Source organism: Panthera pardus, unplaced genomic scaffold (assembly GCF_024362965.1).
Source record: "Panthera pardus isolate Hobbes unplaced genomic scaffold, ASM2436296v1 HiC_scaffold_24, whole genome shotgun sequence".
NCBI lineage: Eukaryota > Metazoa > Chordata > Mammalia > Carnivora > Felidae > Panthera > Panthera pardus.
Genome location: NW_026526810.1, coordinates 138,283,101 through 138,297,528, shown reverse-complemented (window position 1 = coordinate 138,297,528; position 14,428 = coordinate 138,283,101). Strand labels below are relative to the sequence as shown.

The 14,428-nt window shown below is 67.1% G+C and overlaps 1 protein-coding gene across 2 annotated transcripts; it reads left to right on the top strand.

Moving 5' to 3' along the window:
• The first annotated feature begins 3,235 nt into the window (after positions 1-3,235).
• NUDT14 (nudix hydrolase 14) lies at positions 3,236-10,542 on the top strand. Of its 2 annotated transcripts, XM_053889903.1 has the most exons (6): positions 3,236-3,410; positions 6,080-6,136; positions 6,398-6,441; positions 6,955-7,019; positions 7,235-7,472; positions 10,226-10,542. In XM_053889903.1, the coding sequence occupies exons 1-6, from the start codon at positions 3,330-3,332 to the stop codon at positions 10,464-10,466; spliced, it is 726 nt and encodes a 241-aa protein (XP_053745878.1). In that variant the 5' UTR covers positions 3,236-3,329; the 3' UTR covers positions 10,467-10,542. The 2 variants fall into 2 exon arrangements, with proteins under 2 accessions (XP_053745878.1, XP_053745879.1); XM_053889904.1 differs by lacking the exon at positions 6,080-6,136 and having other exon boundaries at positions 3,238-3,410.
• Positions 10,543-14,428: the final 3,886 nt, after the last annotated feature.

The window sequence follows — 14,428 nt, the reverse complement described above, 5'->3', positions numbered from 1 at the left end:
GCCCGCCCCTGCTCCTGCAGAGAGTGGGAGGCAGCAGCCAGCGGCAGCCTCCGGCCGCCCCGCCAGCACCCGCCCGGCACCGAGGAGCAGGGCCTTCGGGAGCCCCGGCGGCATCCCACTGCCCCAGGGCCTCCTGACACAGGACTGCCCTGCTCCCCGTGTCCACACCCTGGTCCCCAGCACTGGGGCAACGGAACCGTATGTGGCACGGAATGATTAAGTCCTTCACTGAGATGGGGAGATAAGCCTGGATTATCGGGGTGGGCCAGGTAATCACAACGTCCTCATAAGGAGGAGGGGGGGAGGAGGAGGAGACGTAATGATGGGAGCAGAGTCAGGGAGAGGGCCAAGGGGCATGGGCGCCTCTAGAAGCAGAAAAGGCCAGGACAGGTGCTCTCCTGGAGCCTCCAGAAGGAAAGTGGCCCCGGTGACGGCTGAGCCCAGTGAGGCCTGTGTTGGACCCCTGCCCTCAGAGCTGCAGGATAAAAAATCTGTGCTGCCTTAAGCCACCAGTTTGGCCTCCATGGCGCTGGAGCACGGACACGGGGGCTCCGTACCAGCTCAGCCTCCGGATGGGGCTCAGCAGGGCCTCTGGAGGCGGCTTTGGGATGGGCCCCAGTTGCTGAGGGCCGAGGGCTTCTTCTGTCATGACCCTTCCTCTTCCTCCAGGTCTCTGGGAGCGGCGCCTCCTTGGCTAGACTGCCCCCCAGCCTGCCCCCCCCTACACTGAGGGGGGTACTCGGCCCAGTGCCTGTTACCAGGGACCCCCGGTTCCAGGCCGCCTGGATGTGGTAGGCACTTCAGAACAATGGCTGGATCCACACCTTACCAGAGAGACTCACCGCCACCCGTGGCCTCCCGACCCCAGGTCCACATTTAGGGTGCACATCCACGTCCAGGACTAAGGGGAAGGGCCCTAGGGCATGTGGGGGATGGGGCTGGGGGAGACGCCTTGAGCTGTTGTACAGACAGTTTTTCCCCTTTTAAAGAAACTGAAATCCACATGACGTTAACCCTCTCACCCTGTATACACTCCAGTGGTCTTCCCCACCCACTGCCTGGCTCTAGAACTTGGGCTCCGCCCCTAGAGGGAACCTCATCCCCAGGAGCAGCCCCCCCACCCCAGCCCCTGGCGATCCCTGAACTGCTGTCTGTCTCTGGACTTGCCTGTTTTGCCTCACGTCCATGGGGTCATGTACGACGTGGCCTCTTGTGTCTGGCTTCCCTCACTCAGCATGACACCGAGTTCACCCGTGTATCTGACTTTCCCTCCTTTTTATGACCCAACAGACACTCTCCCTTAGGGCGAGAGCACACGGCTCACCTGCTGGCCCGCGGAGGGAGGTGCGCGTTGCCTCCGGCCCCAGTAGGGCTGGCGGAGAGAGGGTCTCCCGAGCCATCTGGCTGCACAGCCGGGCGTGTACTCAGCAGGTCAGACGGCAACTCTACGGAACTGCCACTAGTTCCCAGAGGAGCAGTGCCTCGCTGGTACTCTGAAGGGACCTAGGTTCCGCAGTCCAGGCTACGAGCCGCTTCTGTGATGAAAACAGTGCTTTCCGCCTCAATGTGAAGGAAACAATGCTCTGTGAGACGCTGCGTCTTCCCAGATGCTCCTACAGCTCCCTGTGGCCCCTCCTCTGCCCAGGCCGGGGCTCTTGCCAGCTCAGCTCTGTGATTTGTCCTGTGCTCCGGGAAGGGAGCGTCCCTGGGCCCGGAGTGTGTGCAGGACAGGTGCACCTGGCTGCTGGGTGGGGTGGGGCCAGCTTCCGGGACGGGCCCTGGTGTGTAGTCTCTCTGCCCGTCCCCACCCGCCCCCCCGCCAGGACACTAGTCGGTGGCGAAGGCTGGGAGGGGCAAACCCCTACAGGGTTATTGGGGGCCCGGTGCTCCAGAGCCCTGTGAGGTCCCTTCCCTGGAACCCGGGCAGCCCAGGACTTTCTCTGTGACACAGGACGCAGTGGAAATGGTGCTGCGAGACATCTGAGGTGGGTCATGGGAAACACGGCTTCGTGACCATGTGCTGGGGGAGCTGCTGTCGTGGGAGAACCCCACTGCTCCGAGACTGCCATGCCACACGGAAAGGTCACACACCGGGAGAAGGCCAGCCAGCCCATGGGAGGGGCCAGACACACGGCAAAGAGGCCATCTGGGTCACGTAAGCCCACGGAGCCCTGCTGCTCCTGACCACAACCGCAGAGAAACCCGAGGGGAGAACTGCCCATCTGGGCGGGGGCCATCCATGGACTGAGCTAGCAACAAATGGGTGCTTGCTTTGAGCCACGAAACGCTGGGGTGCCTTGTTGCACCTACGCAGCAATGGACAAAGAGACATGGGAGTCAGCTTCGGGGCCACATGGCCAGACCTGCCTGGGCTATTAGCCCTGGGGCCGTAGTTCAGAGAGCAGGACTCGGCTCCCCTACCCCACGGACCTTAGTGGTCCCGGGGAGGCAGTGGGTGAATTTGGAAAGGGTCCGCAGATCCACACCCAAGGCAGGAGTCCAGCTGTTGGGGCCTTTCCACAGCTAGAGGGGGTGTCAGCACGGTGGGACTTCCCAAGAAGGTAGGGGTAGCAGCAGGCTCCAGAGGTGAGGCCCGGACAGCTCCACAGACCGGGAGTGTCAGCTCCTCCCAAGTCCGGCAGGTGGGCAGTGCCTCCCAGGTCAGCTCCCTGCCCCCCAGGGGAGGGCTGAGCTCTGCGACGGCCCTGGTCCCGCCCCCTTCCCGGGCTCTTTTGCCGCGCCCTCCTTCCAGAGCTTCTGTCTTCCCGGCCAACAGGCACCCTGGAGGTGACTACACTGTCCCCCACCGTCGCCCGCGCAGTGACCCCGCGCGCAGCCGCCGACCGACCCCTTCCTTCCTCCTCTCGCAGGCGCCACCAGGCAGCCCCGACCCCTGACCGTTCTCTTCAGGGCCCAGCCTCTCCCCGGCCGGGGCCTGACCCCCACCTAATCTCCGGGCCTTGGTCAACCCATGTGGGCTGGGACAGCCGCTCGGCTCCTCCCGCCGCAGCTCAAGTTGCGAAGTCCCGGGTCCGGCGGGTCCCCTCCAGCCCCGCCCGCCAGCCCTGCGCCGCAGCCGGGGTCCACCGGGCTGGCCCTCCCCGCTCGGCTCCCGCAGCGCGCGGAAGTGGGAGCGCCTCACCTGCGCGGCCCCCCCCACCCCCTGGCAGGTGCCGCCCGCGGTCCGCCCCGTCCCGCCCCCGCTCGGCGCCCGTCCGCCCCGCCCCGCGCGCACTGGGCATGCTCAAAGCCGGGTCACGCGCCGCGCGCCCGAGGCCCGTGCGCACTCTGCCCGTGGCCGCCCGGACCCGGCTGCCCGGCGCGCTGCCATGGAGCGCATCGAGGGCGCGGCCGTGGGCCGCTGCGCAGCCTCGCCCTACCTGCGGCCTCTCACGCTGCACTACCGCCAGGTGAGCCCGCCCGCGCGTGCGCCTTCCGCGGCCCCGCTCACCGTGGGCCCCCACCCCCGGCCCCGCCGAAGCCCCGCCCCCGCCGGGTCCCGCCCCCACCATAGGTCCCGCCCCCACCGGCGCCCCGCCCCGGCGCCCCGCCCCTCGCGCCTGGCCGGGCTCCCCGGCTCTGACTGCGGCTCCGGTTCGAGCCGGGTTCCCAGCCGGGGTGAGCGCCCGGGTCGGGACGCCGCTGGGGGACCACTCATCCCTCCAAGGAGGCTTGGCAGGGCCCCAGCGCTCTGCACGTGGGCTTGCTTCCGAGGGCACCTCAGAGTCTCCACCTGCTCAGCCGGCAGGCGGGCTGCCCCTCGGGCATCCTTCCCCCACCCCGCCCTCCCACCTGTCACAGGAAGAGCGGGACCAGCCGACTTCCTGGGCGCCACGCACATAGCAGGTTCGGGAGAAGTATTTGTGGGGCGAGTGAGAACCAGCTCTGTGGTTCGGGTCCACCGGCGCCCGCCCGCCTCCCAGTCGGGACAGCTGGGCCGGATGTTCCACGCTCCTCTCCCCGGCTGCCTCTGGGCTTGCGGCTACCTGTCCTCTCCGCGGCCCTTCGCTCAGCAGCCTCCAGCCTGAGGGAGGCCCCCGCGCCCCTCGCTTGCCCTGCCCATGTAGTCCTTTGGCTCCATTCTTAGGATGGGCCCAAGTTGGCAGTGCTGGCCTGGGACAGACGCAGGGGGTCAGGTGACAGGCAGGGGCCTGGAGGTGGCTGCCCTTCTCCCTGGCACTGACTTTGGCTGGGGATGCCTGACTGTGGCTGCGCAGCCCCCCAGGGGCTGAGGCTCCGGGAGGCAGTGGGTAGGCACAGGGTGGGCCAGGCGCATAACTGCTCTAGGGCCTATGGCTGCAGTTCTCTCCCAGTTTTGTTTTTGTTTTTATTTTAAGTGCAGAGCCCAGCGCGGGGCTGGAACCCACATCCCTGAGATCCTGACCTGAGCTGAGGTCAAGAGTCAGATGCTTAACCGACTGAGCTACCCAGGGACTCTTAAGATTTTATTCTTAAGTAATCTCTACACCCAGCATGGGGCTCGAACTCACAACCCCAAGATCAAGGGTCGCACACTCTGCAGACTGAGCCAGCCAGGCGCCCCTCTCCCAGTGCCTGTGAAGTGTGGTAGCCTGTCCGTGTGTTCCCATTAACGGGCGCTGGTGACCAGAGCAGAGGAGGCCGTGATGGGCACAGGCCTGGGAACCAACGCAGCACGCCTCCAGGGGACATCGGGCTGGGCTGTGCGTGCCACTGAGGGACATCTGCAGCCCTCTGTCATTAGCTACCCCTGGTCAGGGGAGACGTGCTGGCCAGACAGGCCAGAGGCAGGTCATGTCTGTGGCTCTGAAGTCCTGTCTCTCCCTCCCAGGGCCCCTGGAAGATTAACCAGGCCTAGGACCCAACCGGCTGGTCCGGGGGTCCTGTGGAGGGGCTGGCTGGGCCTCACCGGCTCTCCTGGACTGCCCCTGGCACCCTGCCTTGGCTGGACCTGAGGGTCTGACAGACATTTTGATCTTGAGCCGAGAGAGTGCCCAAGACTCGCACAAGATGGCCCGTATCCTGAGGGAGGCCGGAGGCACGGCAGGCCTCCTCTGGAGCCCGTCCCGGGTGGGTGGCTGGCCCCAGGGTGGCCAGATGGCAGGCAGGCCCAGGCTTGCCTCCTGGGGGTGGTGCCTCTCAACGGCCTCCCAGGCAGCCCGACCTGTACACCGCAGGGTGTCCACCCTCCCGCCGCCTTGGAAACAAAGGCCCCACCACTCCTCTGGGACTCCTCTGCCTCCAGCCGAGCTGAAACCAATGTTCCCCGCTCCTCTCGCACCAGCGTGGGGGCCTCTGCCTGGAACACCCTTTGCTCACTTCGGTGGGGCCTGGTGCACTGTCACCTCTTCCAGGAAGTCCTCCCTCTCCGGTAGTCCTAGCGGCACATTCTGTGTCTCTGGTGTCTTCAGGGCCTGGATAGAGCCCCAAAAGTGGGGCCTGCAGCTCTCCAGGGCCTTAGGGCCGACCCAGTGACCGAGGGTGGCTAGGCTAAGCCCGCTGGTGACAGGCCGCCTCGGGGCGGGGCCCCAGGGCCCTAGGGCCAGCCCCATTGGCAGAGGCCCCTTGGGGAGCAGGCAGGGCCAAGTGGAATGCTGTTGTTGGCTCTGGCCCCTGGGATGGGAGCCCACCTTGTCTAGCAGTGTCCAGCTGGCAGGAGTCTGGGCCCCTCGCGCCCCTGACCATCCCCCAGCAGGCCCTGCACCACCTCCTTCGTTCACTGATGGCTGCCTGGAGCCCCGGGAGCCCTTTGGGGGTGTGCTGCCCAGGCCTGGGGGGCAGGACGGTGGAGGCCAGTGACAAAACAGCAGGACCACAGGATGTGCGAGAGACGGCCTGAGACAGACACCGGGCTGGGGGAGGGGCTATCACCCGGCTGGTCACCGTCATTGTCATTACATCACTCCATCCTGCAGGGCCGCCTCCCGCCTGCCTCGGGTGGTGCTGATGCCCTCTCGGGAGGCCGGCCAGCCCCTCCTGCCTTCCTGTCACCCTGTCCCCTGGCCCGAGGGAGCTTCAGCAGTGAACACCTGATCTCTGTCCCCTGGGGACCCTCCCTGTCCTCACTGTAAGGACACCTTTGCCCGTCTCTCCCCCACAGCCCCCACGGTCCACCCTCCACTTGCTGACAGGATACGTCTCTTTGCAGCTACTTGAGGTCAGCCTGTGCCTTTCCACCATTTGCTCTGGTTTTCTGCCTCGCCCCACCCCCCCCACTGGAGCACCAGACTGTCGCTGACCTCCCCGGCCGGCCTGCTCCTGCTCCTCCCCGACCTGCTGAGGCTCCCCCGGTGGGCCTCGAGTGGGTCTCCGGGCCGGTGCGGTGTGCGGGTCGTCTGGCCTTCTCAGCCGCCCTGAGCGCTTGGAGCCTCGCGGGCAGCCCCGCGGCCCACCCTCACCCCTGTGCCATCTTTTTCAGAATGGCACTCAGAAGTCGTGGGACTTCATGAAGACACATGACAGGTGAGAGCCCGGCCTGGCCTGGTTGCCTGGGAAGCCCCAGACCGCTGCCCGCTGGGACGCTGGGCCCCTGGGGGCCTGGAGCCCCACCCCTGCCTCTGGCTCCCGGCTCAGGCCCCGGTGGACCTGGAAGAGGCCATCCGGGTGCCCTCGCCTGCCCCGGGCGTCAGGGCTGCGGGCTGGGTGGCAGTGTGGCGCGAGGAGCGTGGCTGGTGGGCGGCTGGCCAGCGGGGGCCACGTGTCCCGTCAGTCACCCGGCCTCGGCTGCTGCCACCCCTAGCTAACCCTAACCCCACCCTCTTGCCCCCGTTCGGCCAGTTGGAACGCAGTGGGCCTGGCCAGCCCTGGCCCTGCCTGGGCCTCAGTCTCCCCATCCCGGTAAGGGACCAGTTTTCCCAGGCTGCTGGGGAGAGGAGGTGGGCCCGGCATGCTGGGAACGGGGCATGGGGGCCAGGGGCCCCAGGGAGACGAGGTGAGGGGGTTGCTTCCGTCCTGAGCTCTGTCCACCCCCCGCAGTGTGGCCATTCTCATGTTCAACTCTTCCCAGCAGAGCCTGGTGTTGGTGAAGCAGTTCCGGCCAGGTGAGGCCGGGCAGAGCGGGCCGCGGGGGGAGGGGAGGGCTGCGGGGGGCACGTTCAGGCCCCTGGGGGCCATCGGGTCCGAACGCAGACATGGGGCGGGGGGGGGGGGCTCCAGGGGAAACTCACGCCCCGTGAGGGGGTCTGGCCTGGAGCGGGGCGCGTGGAGGCCTCGACAGCACGGCTGTGACCGTGGTCAACGCCCCCCCGGCCCCCAGCTGTGTATGTGGGCGAGGTGGAGCGCCTCTTCCCCGGGTCCCTGGCGGCCGTGGACCAGGACGGACCCCGGGCGCTGCCAGTGGAGCTGCCTGGCTCGGCGGGGGTGACCTACGAGCTGTGCGCTGGCCTCGTAGACCAGCCCGGGCTCTCGCTGGAGGACGTGGCCTGTGCGGAGGCTTGGGAGGAGTGCGGCTACCGGCTGGCTCCCTCCGACCTGCGCCGGGTCGCCACCTACAAGTGAGTGGGGTTGGGCCCGCGGGCCTGCCAGGCCGGGGGAGGGCATCTTGCGGTCAGCACCGCCCCCGGGGGGGTGCGACGCGCTGGGGGGCAGCGAGCGCCCCGTCCTCACGGGTGTGCGGCTCCTGTTTGTTTTCCAGCATGGAGTTGGGGGGAGGTGGGGCAGCACGCACCTCAGATCGTGATCCAGGCCGGAACCCGGGGCTCTGGGGGGCAGTTCTGGAGCACGCGGCGCCCCCACCCCTGCAGCCCTAGCAGCTGCTGCCGACAGATACCTCTACTTCCTGTGGGATTAAGCACCGGGCGCTGGGGGTGGGGGTGAGTCACAGATCTGCTGGCAGACGGCGCCTCAGGAATGAGGCTGGGGTGGGGGGGGGGGTGGGCAGGGGTCCGGCCTTGCTGGGGAGCGGAAGCCGTGTGGCCCGGAGCCCGGGTGTCCCCACCATGTTCCCCACGAGGCCCGCAGCTGGGGCTGTCCTCCCAGGATGGGATGTTGGGGTGAGGCCCCTCCCGCCCCTGCCCCAGGAATGCTGTCAGGGTCCCTGACCCTGGTGAAGTCTGGGAGCAGGAGGACGGTCCTGGCAGTGACACCCTGTCCCCAGCGCTGAGCACTGGCCACTGGCAGCCATCCCCAGAGGGGGGAGCTCTGCTCCTCAGCCCAGTGCAGGAACCACTCGGTGTGGGGCCCAGGCCCCTCTGCCTCAGCAGCCCAGGGCTTTGTCGCCGTGTCTCCCTGGCCTAGGGGCTGGGGGCTGGAGCTGACCTCCGGCACACGAGGGAGCCCCCGCGTCGAACATAAGATGCCAAGCGGCTGAGTGTCTTGGTCTGAGGGGCAGGCCTCGGTGACCTGCGGGCGTCCTCCTCGGCGCTGGGGTCCCAGAGGATCCGAGGGGCCTGATCTGGAGCTGGCGTTGAGCCGGGAGGAGGCACTCTGGAAGGTGGGGGACCCCAGATGAGGTGAGCCTGGGCGGAGTCGTGGCAGAGAGGCCGGCCCAAGCGCGGCCCAGGCTGCAACGTTTCCACAAGCAGGGCTATGGCTTGATCGTGAGGGTGCTGGGGAGCCCAGGAGGGCTCTAGGCAGCAAGCAGCATGGTAAAGACTTGCATTTTGGAGGCAAGGGGTGGCTGTGGCAGGGGGGCAGGACTGAGGGGCTGGAGGAGAGGTCAGGGCAGCTGTCCGTGCGGACCCGGGGGCTGGACAGACAGCAGAGAGATCTCGAGCCTCTTCTTCGTGTGGAGGTGAACCAGGCCACTCACCTGCCAGGCACAGGTGACAAGGCCCGAAGGCACATTCCTCTTGCTCTGGGTCAAAGGCTGTGCCTGTCTCCTTCACAAGCTGGCGGAAACTGGGACTGGAAACCCCACACGCTGGCGCTTCCATCAAAGGCGCAGCCTATGGCCACCGTTGTAAACAGGCCATCGGGAGAGGACGGTGGCAGATAAGAGTCTGGGGCGGGGGAAGCAGCTAGGTGAGGCCGGTCGGTCGGGATGGGGTTGGCCGTCCTGGGGGGTGGGGCACGGAAGCTCTGTCAGCCGTCTCTGCCCTCCGCGCCCCGCCCGGGCAGGTCTGCAAGAGCAGCCTCCGCCCTGCGGGTGTCTGGCTGGCCTGACGCCCCGGTCCCCCCGCCCACTCACGCGGGACCTTCCCCTGCGGTTCTGGGACGCGGGCGGGCCCCGCCATGGCCCTGCCCTCACAGACGGCAGTTCCCGTGGCTGCCCGTTCTCGCCAGTCTGGGCCACCGCGCTTCCCCTGGGTGTCTGCCCCCCTCCTGGCGGCCAGCGGCCCGCTCTGGCCACCTGTCCACACCCCTCCACGCCCCAGCTGCCTCAGCATGGCTGTCCCCAGCCTAGAACTGGTGTCCTGCAGATGCTGGGGTTGGGGGCTCTCACAGGGCAGGTCACACGGGTCGCCAGGAGGGCCCTTGCTTCCAGCCCGCCTGGAGCCTCGGGTGGGAAGGGAGGCCCTGGCTGAGGGGCTCACGTGAGCAGAGGGCAGCGGCCTGCCTGGCGTCTGCACTGCCGAATGTGGCAGAGACCTAGCGGCTTCCGTCAGCCCACAGTTAGGACCTCGAAGTCGCTGTGGGTCAGCCGTCTGCTTCTTGGGAACGGGGCCCGGCGCTCAGGGTTTTGCTGTCCTGCAGTCAGGGTCGGCTGGGCTCGTCTGGGGCTCGGGACCCCCTTCCCAGCGCACACGGTCGCGGCAGAATTCAGCTCCTTGTGGCTGTGTGACCGAGGGCCCCGTTTCCTGGCTGGCTGGTGGCCGGGGACCACAGTCAGCAACTTAAGGCCACCTGCGGGCCTGGACCACGTGGCCCCCTCACAGGGCAGCTTGCTTTGTCTGCAAGGCCTGCGGGACGGGCTTGTCTCTCTGACTTCCTCCGTCTCCCCTCTCTAAACCTGCACTGAAGAGCTCACCTAGTTAGGTTGGGCCCACCAACGTAATCTCTGTGGCCGAGTCAAAGTCATCTGATTAAGGCCCTTAGTGACACCTGCAGAACCCTTCCGTCTCTGCCACGTGACGTAAGAATCACAGAAGCGACACCCAGCATACTGCCAGGTTTCTGCTCCACCCGAAGGTCGCAGGAATCTGGGGGTGGGGGGTCCGGGGGGGTGCACCCCGGAGTCCTGCCTCCCAGACTGGCCTGCCTGGCCTGGGGGGGGGGGGGGAGGCTAGAAGGAGGGCTGGAGGGAGCAGGACAGGTGTGTCCGCGAGGCCCGTGTGGGCGGTTCAGTAGGGGCTGTTTCAACCCGCAGGTCTGGCGTGGGACTGACCGGCTCCAACCAGACCATGTTCTACGCAGAGGTGACCGATTCCCAGCGGAGCGGCCCGGGCGGGGGCCTGGCAGAGGAGGGCGAGCTCATCCAAGTGGTGCATCTGCCGCTGGATGGGGCCCAGGCCTTCGCGGACGACCCGGATGTCCCCAAGACCCTCGGTGTCATCTTCGGCATCTCCTGGTTCCTCAGCTGTGTGGCCCCTGGGCTGGGTCCCCGGTGAGACTCCGGGGGGGGGTCGAGACCAAGGTCGGCCACGGTCACCTCCTGCAGACCAAATAAAGGCTTGTAGAACTCCAGCCTGTGTCCTCTGGCTCCGAGCGGTGGCCCCGGGTGGGCTGGGGCAGGTGGAGGGACCGCGGATCTTTCCCTGGGGGGCCTGGGGGAGGGTGGGCTTTCCACCAAGAGGCCTCTGGCAGCAGGCAGGGCAGGGACTGCTGAGGGCAGCTGGTGGCCGGCAGAAGGCTAAGGTCAGGCCTTAGGTGGGGGCTCGGCCAGGCCAGGCGCTCAGGGAGGACAGAGTGGTGGGCCATGGGGTGGCCGTGGAGCGGTGGCAGAGCCAGCCCTGGGGAGGAGGTGGGGACAGAGCCGCAGGCTGTTCATTCTTGAGGGCGCGTGCTCCCAGCACCCTACCCTCTCCTGGAGTCCGAAGCCAGGGCCGCTCTGGGTCTAGCGCCCCCTCTCCCCCCCCCTTCCCCCCCCCCCCCCCCCGGGCAGTGCTCTGGGCAGTTGGAGTCGGTGATAAGAACTCCCTCTGCCTGCTGGCCTGTGTGTGGCGTGGCCTACAAAGCTGGGAGGACCCCTGCCCTGCACCCTGGCCTGTCTTAAGGGTCAGGGACTGCATGAGCTGCCTTTGTGACCCTTAAAACACTTGGGCTCACAGGAGAGCTGGGTGACTGCTCAGCTACGCTCCCAGTAAATGCTCCATACGTAGCGGGTGGACGGGGGTCCTAAGTGGAGAGGGTGTGCCAGTCACCACAGTCCAGGTTGGGCAGTCGGTCGGTCGGGGACGGGGGCCCAGCCTGAGCGCTGGGGACGCTCCTGGGATGAGGGCCAGCCTGACCCCCTTTGCAGCTAGTGATCTGTCCTGGCCCTCCCCCAGAGCCCTCCAAGTCCTCTGGTCCACCGAGGGTGGCGCCACGGATGATGGGTTGTGGGCAGCTGGGGGAGGGCCAGGTGCCCACGGGCTGTTGCTGTCACAGGCAGTAGGAGCTGGCATGGTCGGGAGCTCTGCTCCGAACCTGACTTTAGTGTCCCTTCCGACCAGACCTCAGGCTGGAATGGGGCGGGTGCTGAGGAAGGGCCTGCCTTTGGCTCCCACTGAGACCCCACTGCCAGGTGGGGGCCACTCCCTCTGGCTGAGGTCACCCTGCCCTCCAGTAATCCCCCTGCCCTGCCCCAGGCTGACCCCACACAGGCAGCACACGTGGAAGCCCCCTCCCTTCAGCCGGGGAGGGGGCGGGGGCGACAGGCACAGTGCAGACAGCCCCTGGGCCTGGCATTCGAGGCCGTCCTGAGGAGGCCGTGCCCAAGGGGCCCACCCGAGCGGCACCACCTGTATGCAAATGCTGGCTGCGACCCAGGTGGGGCCTCCAGGGAGCCCAGCCAGTTGAGTGGCACACTGCTGGGAGTGGCCCTCAGGTGTGTGCTGTGCGACCAAGGGGGCTGGCAGGGCTCGCCTGTGGCAGGGTCCAGAGGAGCGGGCCGCGCTGGGCCTCGGTGCATCCGGAGAACGGCTCGCAGGGCGGGAACCCTGCCCAGCCTAGAACCACCCCACCTCCCTCCCTCTTGCCTGCCTGGTGCCCCCCTCTAGGGCCCCACTGTCCCTCCTCGCTGACCTGCAGGTGCTGCCCGCTGCCTCAGAGGGGCCCTGGCAGGCTGGTGCCGGGGAGCAGCCGGGGGCTGGGAAGCGGCAGGCGGGGGGCGAGGGGCAGAGCCCCCGGACTTGGGTGCGGTCCAGCCCCCTCATTCTGCTCTGCAGCCTGATGGGGCAGGTCAGCAGGCACTGCCGCTGGGCCTGACGGCGCTGGCATCGATTTCCCGGCACTGGGGGGTGGTGGGGGGGGCTGTAACCGGAAACTCCCCTCCCTGGCCGCTATATTTAGCACCACAGAACACGGGCGGAAGCGCAGCTCGCTCCTGAGCCAAGCCGGCTCCATCCAGACTCCGGGCAGCCCGCACCCTGGCCTGGCCCTGAAGATCCCCTGCCAGGTCGGGGGCCTCCGCCCCTCCCACGCCTTGTCAAGCGCCCACCTCAGAGCATGCCCGAGAGCCCCTGGTACTGGGGAGCTCGGAGAGGGAGCCCCCAGGCTGGAGGTGGGTGTCGCGGCCCAGTGGGCCCCAGAACAGGGATGGGGTCTCTCTGGAAGAGGCGGGGCAGCCCGGCCCAGCACGGGTGATACAGGCGCCCTGGGCCCCATAGGATCCCCAGCCCTCCAGCCCAAGGCTGCAGAAACCCCTATGGGGAGCACCCTGAGGGGAGGACTTATCCCTCTCCCAGCAGCCTCCAAGGCCCACCCCTTGCCTGAAGTGGCCACCTTCGTGACTCGAACCTCTCCTGGGAATTAAGTCTGGGCTGAGGCTCCTGGGAAGCAGAAGGAAAATGGGGGCAGTGAGAGGCAGGAGTCTTCTGTGCCCTGCAGGGTGGGGCACGCTGGGCAGGGAGGCGAGGAGCCGGCCCCTGACAGGCACCCTGGGTCTGCCGAACCCCTGGTACCGCCCTGATGGTCACCCAGCTGCCCTGCTCCCGAAAGGCCCCGAGGGAGGCAGGTGGCACCAGGCCATTGTCTCCCTAGCTTTGCAAGGCGGGTGGGGGCTCTCTCTGCCCGCGAGACAGGGCTGGCCAGCCGGAGGGGCCCCGGGGAGGCCACCTCCCTCGACAGGCTGAGCTTGAATCTTGAGATGCAGTGAGCATCCCTCCCTGGTACCTCCCAGCTGAGACCGCTCCGAGCACGGAAAGAACCCCCGCCGGAACTCCGCAGCTTCTGGAACTGGCGGCTCAGCGAGTCTCCGGGTCGTCCTTCCCTCCTGCAGCTGGCTGTGGGCAGGAAGCTTCAGAGGTGGATGACGGAGGGGCGTGTGGGGGGATTGTTCTCTGCATTCCGCCCACCACTTATCTGGGGATTCCGCCCCCCACCCCCACCCCAGCACCCCGGTCCCTCTGCTGCCAGGCCCCGGTTGGCAGTCCTGGGCCTCCCTGCCCTGGCTTTACCCTGCTGCCCCTCTCCCCGCAGCCAGGGATTTCTGTGAAAATGTACGTCTCTACAGTGCAGCCCGACCCAGCTCAGCTTCTCTCTGTGACTTCCCCTTGGTCTTAGCAGAAGACTAGTGCAGAGGCCCAGCACAGCCGGCAGTCACTACCACCAGCAGCCTCACCTATGCCCCTCACCCCCTGTGCGTCTGCCGTTGTGTCTTTCTCACAGGCTTTCACCTGGGTCAGGCTCCCTCACCCCAGGGCCTTTGCACGTGCTTTTCCCAGCTCCTGGCTGACTCATCTGCCTTTGGGTCTTAGTAGACCCCCTGCCCAGTTTGCCCCGCCTGCCTCACCCTTTAAGTTTGTCAATCTAGCTCTGTTCGTGCCTGGGCCGGGACCCCCCCAAGGGTTCACCACTTGGCTGAATGCTGGGTAAAGGTGTCTAGAAATTTCCTGGATAGTGGGGGCAGAGGGCACAGACTAGGATGGGCAGGGATGGAGCCCTGGGCCCCTGGAGCTGTGTTTGGGTCTCCTCACTTGTCTAGGGGCCAGGAGTATGTGGGTGCCTGCTTCTGAGCCAAAGAGAAGGAGCCCCCCACCCTGCGTCCCCCTCCCCATGACCCCTCCCCCGCAGGCAGTAACTGGAAGGCTCCAACCCAGTTTGCATTCCCTTATTTGGTGTGTGTCCTGCCCCCACCCCCACCCCCACCCCCCCCCATCCCAGCAGCCAGGGGCTCAGGTCTGCAGGGATGGGTGCCAGGCCCATCCCTTCAGGGGCTTCCAGCTGCTCCTGTCGCCTGCGTCCTAGAGGGGCTGCTGAGCGGCATCAGTCTGCCCCCCTTGAAAGCCTCTTCTCCCAGGAAGCCTTCTGTGCCTCCCCCCACCCCATAACAATTACAAGCTCCAGGCAGGGGCTGTACTTCCAGCCCAAGGGCCCGCAACAGACTCGCTCCAGGAGCCAGAGTTGAGAAGATAGCCCAGTTTTTGTGGGG